The 14,121-nt window shown below is 42.5% G+C and overlaps 1 protein-coding gene across 1 annotated transcript in view; it reads right to left on the reverse strand.

Moving 5' to 3' along the window:
- Positions 1–14,121, reverse strand: part of cita (citron rho-interacting serine/threonine kinase a) — a 58,797-nt gene that overhangs the window by 1,063 nt on the left and 43,613 nt on the right. Inside the window, exons 44-49 of the mRNA XM_059328962.1 lie at positions 13,518–13,626; positions 13,237–13,365; positions 12,938–13,018; positions 12,750–12,828; positions 11,857–12,039; positions 8,721–9,108 (exon numbers count right to left, since the gene is read on the reverse strand). Of these exons, the coding sequence (XP_059184945.1) occupies positions 8,721–9,108; positions 11,857–12,039; positions 12,750–12,828; positions 12,938–13,018; positions 13,237–13,365; positions 13,518–13,626 (969 nt within the window). The remainder of the gene's footprint in view (positions 1–8,720; positions 9,109–11,856; positions 12,040–12,749; positions 12,829–12,937; positions 13,019–13,236; positions 13,366–13,517; positions 13,627–14,121) is intronic.

Here is a 14,121-nt window from a genome sequence, read left to right on the forward strand (position 1 = left end):
GGTTGAGAACTACTACTCTAGGGAACAGTTACAGATAGTTGCTGGAATATTTCAGTTTTGATCAAAGTGGTGGACTGACGCCTATAAACAAGTCTATTTATCATTGTAAATAGGTAGTAACAGTTGTAAATCAAGTGCATATGGGTCAATGACATGATCTAACGCAGTGTCGGTTGGTGTAACCAGTAATTTTTTCTCCATAAAAATCTGATTATATACAAGGAAATAAATGTGAACAAAAATGAGAAAAAATACAATCCACGTTTATATTGCAACACTATGGTATATAACAAATTTTTACCTAAGTTGTCAAAACGTTTGAAAAAAATGGTTGTATTTAGAATATGTTCTGCTCAATATTGACAAAATGTGTAAATGTAGAAATACTAAAAAACAAACAAATTTAATTTGATGTTTTTTAAAATTAAGTAATTATATGTATAAGTCCACTTAAATACAATGTCGGTGGATGAATAATTTAATATTTATCATTTTTTCATGATTACCCCATTTGACATCTTGCCAACCCTTATTTGTCACTGACCCATATAGCAACTCTGGAGCAGTTAATAAGGCCCCGTTCACACGAGGACGGTCTGAACAGAAGACGCAAAAGTGGTGTCGCGTCTTCACTTTTTATTCCTCGTTTAGACGAGCATTTTCGGGAGGAAATCTGCTGCATACGGTGACGCAAAAGTGTGTGAAATTGGATTGTATGCAGCCAGGCGGCATCACTTAAAGCCATAAGAGCATCTTTGGGCATGCAGAAGTTTTCACGCCACACATTTTCATCAGCTACTCCTTCCACAAAGTTCTCCACCATCACTAGATCTCCCAGGTCTCGTTTACAGCCGTCTGGCTCGCCTTTCACCAATTGGTGCATCCAAAATGTGATAGAGGTAATTCCAGATCCTTCTCTGTTCACTAATACTATCTGTACATATCCTGTACATTTGGTGGAAAGACTCTTGTAAGTTTATTAGAGCTGCCAGAGCAGCTTGAAGGTCCCACCATGGAAATAATCCCACATTTGTTTATTTTCCTGTACTGGAGCATGTATGTATGAGGCGAGAACTGATTGCTGATTTCTTATTTTTCTTGTGCAATTTATTTTGTAATTTGTAACTTTGGATGGATCTGAATTTATATATATTGGTCGAATAATTAATGATGTTTGAGTTTAATTGAATATGACTATTTGTTAATCTTTTCTGTCTAGATCAGACTATTTCATTTATGTTTAATGCTGGTGGTACTGTAGCTTTAAGAGCCAGCAACCTCAGACGCTAGAAAGTGAGGTCATTGACCTGAGTAGTGAACTCTAGGCTAGCAGTGGAGACACACGGTTTTTTACCGTGTCCTGTCCGGTATTGTTTAGAAAACCAAGTTTGTGGAATTTGAGTGACACTTGTGGAATAAATTTCTATCCTTTTTCTAACATCACCTGGACTTCGAGTGGATTTTTAAGGACAACAGTTTTTGGACACGTGTAAGCCAGGAATACCTGCTAGCCAACATTAGCCACTACATTAGTAAAAAACCGTCTCCTTGTGGATTTGCCTGTGGACCAAGAGTTTGGAGTTCGTGGATTTTGGAACGGAAAGGAAAAGGCTCTCTGCAAGCTCTCAAGTAAGTGCAGCTGCTGTTTGGAAAAAACGGATGTGTGGACGAAGAGCATTATTATGCTAATTAGCGCCGCCGACTCGCTAACGACTCACGGACGGTGCGCTAACGATCCGAGGACGGCTATCCTTTGTGAGTGCTTTGAAAGACATTGGAACGCTTTGTTGTATTAAGCTAACAGCAGCTAGCAAGTGGAAAGGGCTAGTCTTGTCTTATGAATAATGGAGGAGGACAATTCAGCCACATTGAAAAAACGATCAGTGAAGCCTACACTCAAAGCTATGGAAGAAGCATTACAGAAGAAAATACGGTCAAGGAAAGCTGTACTGACCCAGCTTACAACAAAAAAGAATGAGATGCGTCATTTGATGGATGATGATGGAAATTTAGAGTTGATCAAGACCAGGTTGGTTGTTGAGTTTAATAAGCTCTTCAGAGAGTTTCAGGAGCTGAACATTTCTGTTAAAGAGTTGTTTCTGCAAGTTACCTCAGAGGAAGAAATGAACAGTGATCAAGAGAAGTGGTTCAAACCAAAATCTGATTCATTCAAGAGCTTCAGTGATGACATTGATGGCTGGATAGCAGATGTCCATGTACGTATGGAGGAAGCAAGAGAAGCTAACGAAGACATTAAACCATGTGATAGCATATCAGAGGCATCTTCAAAAAAGTCCAAAAGGTCTAAGGCAAGCTCCGGTCGTTCTTCTGCCTCTTCGGCACGCTTGAAAGCAGAACTGGAAAGGGCTGCGCTTTTGGCCAAGGCAGCAGCACTGAAAAAGAAGGAAGCCTTGGAGAGGCAAGAAGTAAAGCTGAAGGCTGAGAAAGAAGACCTCGAGCTTCAGACGGCTTTGGCTGCTTCAGACGCTAAACTTAAGATTTTGAAGAAGTTTGAAGAAACTGATGCTCTAAAAAAGGAAGATGAACAATCTAAGCCATTGGAGTATCCGGCTATGACAAAGGACCGTCATAGAGAGTCTGTAACCGGCCATGACGTGACTGCTGAGCATCATGGAAATACAAGACATAAACACAAGTCACCATCACTCTTCAAAGCTGCACAGTTGATTTCATCAGCTACGAGTGACGAAGAAGAAGATGATTCGTCTTTCATCAGCAGTTCTAGTGAAAGTGTAGCAGGTGCTTTGCCCACTGCAAGACGACGTCAAAGGGACATTACAGAATTACTGATCAAGCAACAAAAACTTTCTACTCTACCACCACAAAACATTCCCGTCTTTAGGGGAGATCCGTTGGAATATAGACTCTTTATCAGAGCGTTCGAGCATGGTGTTGAAGGTAAAACAGAGAGCAGCAAGGATCGATTGTACTTCATGGAGCAATACACCAACGGACAGCCGAGAGAGTTGATTCGGAGTTGCTTACACATGGATCCAGATAAGGGTTATCACAAAGCAAAGAAACTCCTAAAGGAACATTTCGGAAACGAATATAGGATCTCTGTGGCATACATAGACAAAGCTCTAAACTGGCCCGCAATCAAGGCAGACGACAGCGAAGGTCTCAACGCACTGGCTCTCTTCCTTACCAGCTGTAACAACGCAATGTCAGACTTGGATTACATGGAGGAGTTGGATAATGTCGCCAACATGCGCGCCATTGTTAACAAGCTTCCTTACAAATTCAGAGAAAGGTGGAGGAGTGTTGCCTTTGACATCCAGGAGCAAACTGCGAGAAGACCCAAGTTTAAGGATCTCGTCAAGTTTATTAACATGCAGGCTAAGGTTGCACTACACCCTTTGTTTGGAGACATAAAAGACAGCAACAAAGGACAAGTTAAGTCCTCAGTAAACTTCACAACAGAGAGGAAGAGTCACAGGACGACCTTTACTACGTCTGCAACACCAACGAGTAACCAAACAGGTGTTAGCACAGAGTTAAAGCCAAAGCCAAAGAGTCCTACTAGCTCTAGCAGCGCTTTCACCAAGCCCTGTATTTTTTGTCAGGGTGAACACAGCATGGCGCAATGTAAGAGGCTGAGGAAATCGCTTCACAAAGAGAAGATAGACTTTCTCCGTGGCAAAGGACTGTGCTTCAGTTGCTTGAAGCAGGGGCACATGAGCAATTCCTGTGAGGAGAAATTACACTGTGAGGCCTGCTCATTGCTTCATCCCACTGTGTTGCACATAAAAAGCAAAGACAAAGTTGCACCTAGGGGAGAGCCATCAGATGACGGTGAGAAGCAGTCTGTGATCAGTGGGTTTGTGGACAAAGCAAACAATGCATGTTCTGATACTGGGGCCGGGGACACAGACAGTATCCTTGCCATTGTTCCGGTACAAGTAAAAGCAAAGAAAGGCGACAAGGTGGTAACGTCGTATGCCTTCTTGGATCCAGGCAGTACGGCCTCCTTTTGCACCGAAGAGCTTATGAATGAGCTCAACCTTACTGGAAAGAAGATTGACATTCTCCTAACAACCATGGGAGAACAAAAGACTGTTCGCAGCCATGTTGTAACAGGTTTGGAAGTGTGTGGCCTAGAGAGTTGCAACTTTATAGAACTACAGGAAGTTTTCTCTCAAAGGACCATTCCAGCTAACAAAAGGAACATTCCACAACAGGAAGACGTGGACAGATGGCCCCATCTGGAGCAAGTGAGAATCCCCCACATCAACGCAGAAATAGGTCTGCTGATTGGGACCAATGTGCCAAAGGCAATGGAACCAGAAGAGGTCATCAGAAGTGTTGACAATGGACCTTACGCTGTGAGAACTATCCTTGGGTGGACCGTGAATGGACCATTGAGAGACAACAACTGTGAGCCTACTGGAGATGGAAAATACATCACATCCAACAGAATATCAGTGGCTAAACTGGATGAGCTGTGGAACCAACAGTTTAAATACGACTTTCCTGAAAGTAACCAAGAACAGCTGGAGATGTCCCAAGAAGACCTCCAATTCATGGACAGTGTTTCACAGTCTGCCAGGTTGGTAGAGGGGCATTACTGTATTGGTCTACCACTGAAGAAGAAGGACCTTCAAATGCCAAACAATCGTGTTGTAGCAGAACAACGGGCCTTAAATTTGAAGAGGAAACTTCTCAAGAACCATTCGTTCTGTGAGGAGTATGTTGCTTTTATGAATGATATGATCACCAAAGGTTTTGCAATGAAAGTTGCCGACCAAGAGCTGGATCGTAAGGATGGAAAGGTTTGGTACATTCCACACCATGGAGTGTACCATCCTAAAAAACACAAGCTGCGTGTTGTGTACGATTGTGGTGCTTCTTATCGGGGAGTCACGTTGAATGAGGAACTTCTCCAGGGACCAGACCTCACTAGTTCCTTAATTGGAGTTCTCACCAGATTCCGGCAAGAACCTGTGGCTACTATGGCTGATGTGGAGGCCATGTTCCACCAGGTAAGGGTTCCACCAGAAGACGCGGACCTCCTTCGGTTTCTGTGGTGGCCTGGTGGAGACCTGAACCAACCACTGGTGGAATACAGGATGGTCGTGCACCTATTTGGTGCTACTTCATCACCGAGTTGTGCGAGCTACGCCCTCAGACGTTGCGCTGAAGACAACAGGGACCTGTTTGATCCTTCAGTAATCAGCACAGTGTTGCACAACTTCTACGTTGATGACTGCCTTAGGTCAGTCAGCTCCGAAGAAGAGGCGGTGTCGCTCTGTCGTGATCTGAAAGCCATTTGCCAGAAAGGGGGCTTCAAGCTAACAAAATGGGTTAGCAACAGTCGGGTGGTACTGGCAGCTATACCCGAGAAGGAAATGGCAAAGGAAGTAAAGGATCTCGATCTGGATCAAGATTCACTCCCCATGGAAAGAGCATTGGGAGTACAATGGTGTGTTGAGTCCGACCAATTCAAGTTCCGGATTGTCATCCAAGATAAACCTCCCACCAGAAGAAACGTCCTCTCCTTGGTGAGTTCTGTCTACGATCCTTTGGGATTCTTAGCTCCGGTGGTTCTGCCTGCAAAAAAGATCTTGCAAGAGCTCTGTAGGCTAAAGCTCAGCTGGGATGACATGATTCCAGATCATCTTGCACAGCAGTGGTTTGAATGGATCAAAGACCTGCAGTTGCTCACTGACTTTGGAGTTGATCGATGTTTCAAGCCAGCCCACTTTGGAGAGGTCACATATGCTCAGTTGCATCATTTTTGTGATGCGAGTGAAGAGGGCTACGGCACAGTTACCTACCTCGTCCAGCAGAACAGCAAAGGCCAAGTCCATAGCACGTTCGTCATGGGAAAGGCTAGAGTCGCCCCACTCAAGCCCACTACCATCCCGCGCCTGGAATTGACAGCGGCGACTATGGCAGCGCGCATGGATGGACTAATTAGGAAGGAACTGGAGCTACAACTTGCGGACTCCATATTTTGGACAGACAGCACGGCTGTGCTCAAATATATCAACAACGAAATGACAAGATTCCGCACATTCGTAGCCAATAGGGTGGCGGAAATTCGGAAGGTGTCAACAGGATCTCAATGGAGGCATGTCAGCACACATTCAAACCCTGCTGACTATGCATCAAGAGGACAGAAGGTGAATTCTTTCTTGCAAAATCAAGTCTGGATCTCGGGACCTGTCTTTCTCACCCAGTCGTCTGACAACTGGCCAGAGAACCCTGATCATCTGACAGATCTCAACGCTGCTGATCCAGAGATCAAGAAGAACGTCACCACAAATGCTCTTGCAGTAGGAGAAACGGTTGATGCAATGCAGACGCTCATTGAGTACTACTCCTCATGGATGCGCCTTAAGAAGGCAGTAGCATGGATTCTTAAGGTGAGGAACACTTTGCTCTGCTTGGCTAAGAAGAGAAAGGAACAAAGGATTGCTATTGCACTGTCTAACACAGATAAGGACGAACAAATACGGCAGTTGCATAAGTTTATGGTGAATTACAAGACAAGCCTCAACAAAGTAACCCTCACGGTCGATGATCTGAAAGAGGCTGAACTGGAGGTCATACGCCACTGTCAGACGAAAAGGTTCCAAGAAGAAATCACCTCCTTAAAGAAGGGTGAACCTGTCAAAAGGAGTAGCCACATATACAAGCTAAACCCGGTTCTTCAAGACGGTATTCTGAGAGTTGGGGGCAGGCTCAACCGTGCAGCCATGCCAGAAGAATCCAAGCATCCTGCTATCTTGGCTAAAGACCTACGGGTGTCAGAGCTCATCCTTCAAGAGGTCCACAAGGAAGTAGGTCACAGTGGACGCAACCATGTCCTATCCAAGCTGCGTCTAAAATATTGGATCCCGAACGTCAGTGCAGCAATAAGAAGGGTCCTGTCCAAGTGTCTTGTGTGTCGGCGGCTACATGGTGTCACTGGACAGCAACAAATGGCAGACCTGCCACGAAACAGAGTCTTACCTGACGAACCGCCCTTCACTAGAACCGGAGTAGACTACTTTGGTCCTTTTGAAGCGAAACGAGGAAGAGTTACTGTGAAGAGATACGGTGTTATCTTCACCTGTTTAGCCGTTCGGGCGGTCCACTTAGAGGTGGCAGCGTCCCTAGACACAGACTCCTTCATTAACGCTCTTCGCCGGTTTATCGCACGAAGAGGACAAGTTGTGGAGCTGCGTTCTGACAACGGGACCAATTTTGTTGGGGCAGAGCGAGAGCTCAAAAAGGCCATTCAAGAGTGGAACACCTCCAAAATAGAGGACACATTGCTTCAACGAGGCATAAAATGGATGTTTAATCCCCCAGCAGCCTCTCACCATGGAGGAGTATGGGAGCGTTTAATCAGGTCCATCAGGAAAATCCTCAATGCTACTCTGAGGACTCAGAATCTGGATGAGGAAAGCCTCCAGACGTTTCTGTGCGAAGCTGAGGCCATCATTAATGGGCGACCCATTACTACCCCTTCCAGTGACCCCAACGACTTAGAGGCACTCAGCCCAAATCACCTCCTACTACTGAGGACCAAGCCATCTCTACCTCCAGGACTTTTCAAGGCAGAGGACCTCTATGCACGTCGAAGATGGAGGCAGACCCAATATATGGTGGACCTTTTTTGGAAGCGTTGGGTGAGGGAATATCTGCCTGAGCTCCAGATGCGCCAGAAGTGGTCACGGGTGTCACGTAACTTTGTCCCAGGGGATATTGTTTTGCTGGTGGATGAGACTGCACCAAGAAACTCATGGGTCATTGGCAAAGTCATTGAAGCATTGCCAGATGAACATGGACTTGTTCGCCGGGTTCGTCTGAAGACTAAGACCAGTGAACTAGTCAGACCCATCACCAAGGTCTGTCTGCTCCTCGAAGCAGTATGAGACAGAGGTAAAGACTAGACTCCTTCAGTAAGTACCAGAGACTTCTTAAGTCAGAAGAAAGAAGACACGACTCTGGATTGTTATTAAGACTTTATTGCCCCAGGGTTATTTTGATTCATGTTGTTTGTAATTGTTTCTAAGTTTAGAGAACAATTAGGGGCCGGATATGTATGAGGCGAGAACTGATTGCTGATTTCTTATTTTTCTTGTGCAATTTATTTTGTAATTTGTAACTTTGGATGGATCTGAATTTATATATATTGGTCGAATAATTAATGATGTTTGAGTTTAATTGAATATGACTATTTGTTAATCTTTTCTGTCTAGATCAGACTATTTCATTTATGTTTAATGCTGGTGGTACTGTAGCTTTAAGAGCCAGCAACCTCAGACGCTAGAAAGTGAGGTCATTGACCTGAGTAGTGAACTCTAGGCTAGCAGTGGAGACACACGGTTTTTTACCGTGTCCTGTCCGGTATTGTTTAGAAAACCAAGTTTGTGGAATTTGAGTGACACTTGTGGAATAAATTTCTATCCTTTTTCTAACATCACCTGGACTTCGAGTGGATTTTTAAGGACAACAGTTTTTGGACACGTGTAAGCCAGGAATACCTGCTAGCCAACATTAGCCACTACAATGTATGTGACGTAAACACATACGTGACGTGAGCAGATCAGATCAGAGTTTTGTGTCTTGTCAGTGGAGACGACACGCTACCCCCAAAACGCCGTCACCGTCTAAACGAAAGGCACTTCCGATAAAATATTTTGACGTTTTCACCCGCGAGCGTCCTCGTGTGAACGGGGCCTCAGACAACAAAATGACTGACAAACCTTGTTAACAGGGTTTATGGGCGTGCGACCAGAGCCAGTATGAAGCCTTTGGCGCTCTTCGAATCGTCCAGGGGACCTCTCCCTACGAACATCCATCATCCGGCCAGGAGAGCGGTCCATCCGAGGGTCTGCCATGGCCCTGCCCGGGGATCGCTCTAACCGGGGATCAGCCATGGCCCTGCCTGGAGACCCCACGATGCGACTCTCCAGCATCCTGCCAGGAGACTTCTCTCTCTCCAGTGGGCGGCTCGGGGACTTGTCCCGTCGAAACTCTGTGCGAGCCTCTCGGTAGCGGTGAGGTGTGCCAGGATCTCCGTGAGCGAGGGGATTGGCTGCCAGCCTCTTAGAGATGTGCTCGTTGTAGGAAGGAGGCCCACGCTTGTTGGGGCTGTTAGGGAGGAACCAAGGCACACAGACGGGCAGGAGGCATTGGTCACAGCAAAAGGTATTTTGTGTCTCGGATCATGGGCTCTACTTGGCACCGTCAGGTCAGCCCACAGATATGGTGAGGATGATGGACTCATAATGAAGCTCATGTCAATAACTGACAGTTTTCCAAATGAGAAACTCCAGTTTTCAAAATCCACACTAAAATTTTAATTGTAATGGACCAGTCTCAGTCAGAATTTAGTCAGTCTTTATTTACCAATTTTCTTCATTCTACATTTGTCAAGAGGCATTTTAAAAAGCAATTTTAATTCAAAAAGACATCTCTCAGGATTTGTTACAGATAAAAAACGAACTCTTCCTCCTGTAAAGAGCAAAGGAAGGTGTTACTCTACTGTTTTATAACCAGTTTCACCATCACCACCTGTGGATGCTAACATGTGCCCAGCCAGTTAGTCCCATTGATCCTTCAACAACACCAGTGAAATAGCTCACCAAAGAAATAAATGAATAAATAATGTTAGTAAGATGCTCAGATAAATTGAGAAATTAATAATTGAACAGATAAAATTACTTTTCAGATACAGGATGTATTATTCCTTCAGAACAAATTACCACTCAGTAGCAATTTCCTCTAAATGGTCATCTGTTTTATTTCCCTTCAAAAGACAAATGAAGGCACTAAAAGCATTTATTCATTAATATGCAAATAATGCAGGTATCAATCAAACCTTGATGAGATATTCCAAATTCCTAATTGGTCAATAAAATGCAGAGTGAATATTCAGTTAAGGGGTTGCAATTTTTTTTGTGCATTCTGTTAATGTATTCATTAATTTATTTTAATGTATTTGTGCATTAAATATATGTATTTGCCACATTAGATTAATCCCCCACATACAGTACTAATACAGAAACTAGAAAATGTAGACTAAAGTGTAAATATATACATTTTGGTGCAGAAGCTAAAATTTGAATTTTTATTGACTTTGAGATATAACAAAAGTCTAGAAGACTTTTATTATTAATAAAGGAAGCCAAAGTTCTCAAAAGCCAAATGTGATCAAAACACAAATAAAAATTGACTCACATGATTATGAGTATGACGAGGCGTTTGATTGAACTTTCAGGATCTGGAGGATACTATTGGCTACCGACACATCTACTTACTCTTAATATCCAGCCTCCGATCATGACTCAATAAAATTGTACTGTATGTATCGACCTTAAGACATTTGTTACAGCTCAAAATATGTGGAGATTTTAAAGACAGTAAAGAAGAAAAAAGGACAACTGTGGATAAAAAAAGTGACTAAACTAATACCTAAAAGAGAAACTGGTGTTAGAAAATGGGAGGGTAGAGACAGTAAGTGTGACCACTGGTGTATTACAGAAAGCAGGTTTAGAGAAATCTCTGAGTGAGTTAATCCCGTAATGAGGGAAGCAGTGTTTTCAGTTCCAGAAAGAGAGGTAACCTAACCTCTTCTCCTGACCAACTTTAGTGTGAACAGTGTGTGACGGTGATGGACAGATGGTTCATCCAATTGCCTGCCAGGATTCACTTGAAAGTGTTTGCCCTTTCCCAAAAAATTTCAAATGATGGCTTCTCAGATGGTTCTGTGTAACAAACCATCTGGCTGCATCAGGTTACAAAGAAGATTTTTAAAATCTAATGCAGATTTACCTCAAGTGCAAATCACCAAAAACATTATTACTGGAGGGTGAGCTTACAATCATGTCTCTACGTCTACAGTGTTGCCCACACATAGACCATTCTGTGGCGCACCCCCACATAATGGAGACCGACCGCCACAAAATTATTCTGTTTTGTTTCCCTCTCTAGGACATTAAAAAAACTGTAACGTCTGTAACGTTAGCCTACGCACAGAAAACACCGCATTCACATCAATAAATAAATAAATGTTTTACAATGAACCGGGCTGATCTCAGAGCTGTCAAGACTCTCCGGTAACGTTAAGGCATATTGAATGGTTGTGCAAATGCCGTTAACGGGACGCTTCCTGTTTTCAAAGTAAAAGCACAAATTCTATCGTTATAAAGGGCAACGGGCGTTTTATTTTTGTGAATGTAACCGGAAGTGCGTTGCTCACGACGGCTAGCTTGAGTAGCACCGAATTCCTCCGAACAAAAGTGTAAACAGCTGGTATTTAGACAAGTTAACGACGCACTGGGGATCTAAATGGCTACTTTCTCGCCTAGAAATGTTTGAAATGTCAATAAAGTGATATATTTAAAGAATTTAGGACTTTACCGGTGTCGGTAAAAAAATAATTGCTATCTGGTCTGTGGGAAACACTGGTCTATATATTTTTTATATTCTACCTTTAATTAATGGCCCCTGTGTTTTGTCCCTGTAAAGTAAAATTAACACATTTTTAAAATTATTTTAAATAGCCTTATACACAGTCAAACCCACCACTTCATCATGATTTAGGGAAATATAGGTCTGGTAAACAATGAATTATTGAACACTGAATAAAACCTTATTGTGTATACTTATTGACACTTTTCTGCGCTCTGACTCAAGCTCTTTTTTAAAGATAAATGTGCAAAGTCTACATATACATGCATTAAAATCTCTATATCTGCTCAATTGATGATGACGTTTTACATCAAGTTCAACCTACTCAGAGTTTTCCGTCTCAGGGTTCGGGGTTCGGCTCAGAGTTTGTTAAACCTGCTTTTTGGAATAGAGCCCTGAAATAGGTTTAATAAACAGTGTCCTCACCTGCGTCCGGAGCCGTTTCGCTGCAGGTCACCGACACCCTCTTGGCTCTGGACCAGGTTGCCCTTGCAGCAAATGACCCGCAGTTTGTTCTGGTAGGAGGAGGCCAGGTAGATGGCACCAGAGGAGATGGCTGGGCCAAGGTAGCGTGGGTTTGGGATATCCAGGTGTGCATATGAGTGAGGCCTGGAGAGAGAGAGAGAAGACACCGTATCCTTTAAAAAAACAGAATGGATTGATCTTGTTACAGGTATTTACTGAGCTCTGGCATTAATGGAAAATTAACAGTTCAATCACTATAACAGGGGGGGCAACCTTTACTAACTAAAGAGCCACTGTTGGCCAAAAAAAAAAGAGAAAATCGCGGAATGGAGCCGCAAACCTTTTATTGAGCCTAAAATGAAAATTAAACATCCTAATAAGTCTAAATTAGCCTACCAACATTATTAATAGTCATATTGAGCATTTATAAATATGATTTTGAAAACTAGTCTATCTCAGGGAACTCAAAACTTAAAGGTTAAGGCGCCGGGCCGGAGACTTTCGTAAGCTATGAAGCACATAAATGTCAAAACTTTTTTAATATGCTGTAAAAAGGCTATACAATTTTACAATTGAGGAATACAAATAGCTTTTGGTCTACACCATTGATAAATGAACATTTTAATGTAAAAATATGCATATCATTTTTTATGTCTCAGCCCCGGGGAGCCCCTGCAGGCGGCCTAAAGAGCCACATGAGGCTCTGGAGCCACGGATTGGCCACCCCTACACTATAATATACAATGACATTCAGTAAATACCCATAAATTGATGATGTTTCCTGGAAAAAAATTAATTGGTGTGAACTCTAACTGATGCACTGGTACTGACAAAAGAGCAGAAGGCATTCTTACCCCAGAGCAGCATGACCCTGAATTTCAATAACGTCCAGAGAGTTGAAGTAGGTCACAAACAGGTAGGGTTCTCTATAGGCTGAAATACCAAAAATACACTTAAAATCATATCTCCAAACCATGCATTGACCAATGAAAGATGATAAAAAAAAAGACATTTTGAAATTAAAATTTTGATTTACACTAACCAAATGAGAGAGGCAGACGGCTCCATTTGATATCTTCAGTTCTACTCCTGCGACCATATGCATCCACAAACACACCAAACTCTGCAAGAAAAATTCCCAGTATTATACCAAACTGCCTATTTGTTGTTAACAAGAACAACTATTATAATAACAACAACAAAAATAACCATTTTAAGAACATGCATCTATTAAATGCAGATTTTCCCACACAAACTGTGACGTTTTTGGCTCTTGCATGCAAGACTGGACACGACGTATTGTACATGTATGCTGACAGACACAGAAAGTAAATGTCTAACCATGGAAACAGAGCAGGTACTCTTCTTTCTGTGGGGCCGTGGTGACTTGGATGATGGAGATGGGGAAGCTGTGGGAGGACGCGGCGAAAACAGCTGAAGCTAGCGTCACGTCGTTTTTATCCAGAAACTCTGTAAAAAGAAATCATATCACTCGTTCAGGTGTGAATGTTCAAACCTCACACAGATAGATTTAGCTAGAACACCATCTGGTCGACAGAAATTTTTTACTTTAAAAGTAATATGAATACAGGATGTGTAAATGGTAGCAGTGGGTAGCCTACCTTCCAGCACATACTGCTTCATCTCAATCTCATAGAACTTGTTGGTGCCGATAATGATACTGTAGCCAGTGAAGTGGATACAGCTGCAGGGCTCTGATGTCTCGATCTCCTGCAAATACAAACAGAAGTTCAAACTCATTACTGCCTGAAGCAAAGCATCTACTTTGGCACAAAACACTGCCTTTCCCTCGTTTCCCTATCCATCTCCAAAGCACACTCACCTTTGTTTTGTTTTTTTGTTTTTTATGTTTTTTTTTTATTATTCAAATATTTTTATTGGCTTTTTATGCTGAAAACACATACAACACAATCAACAAGACCGCAAACAGCAGTCACAAATATATGGAAAATAAAGCCACAACAATAACATAAACATATAAAAAAGAAAATGTATTATAATGATAATAATAACAATAATAAAAACAACAATAACAAAACAAAAATAAATAAATAATAAAAGTAAAGAGTACAAATTCTAACCCATTACAGAGATTGTGAGTCAATTAAGTAGTAGTCTCAGTGTCCCTAGCCGGGAATTCCAAATTGAAGTAGTTAAAAAATGGCTGCCAAACATTGTAAAACCTCTGGGTTGATCCCCTGATTG

This window comes from Centropristis striata, chromosome 3, assembly GCF_030273125.1.
Source record: "Centropristis striata isolate RG_2023a ecotype Rhode Island chromosome 3, C.striata_1.0, whole genome shotgun sequence".
Taxonomy (NCBI): domain Eukaryota; kingdom Metazoa; phylum Chordata; class Actinopteri; order Perciformes; family Serranidae; genus Centropristis; species Centropristis striata.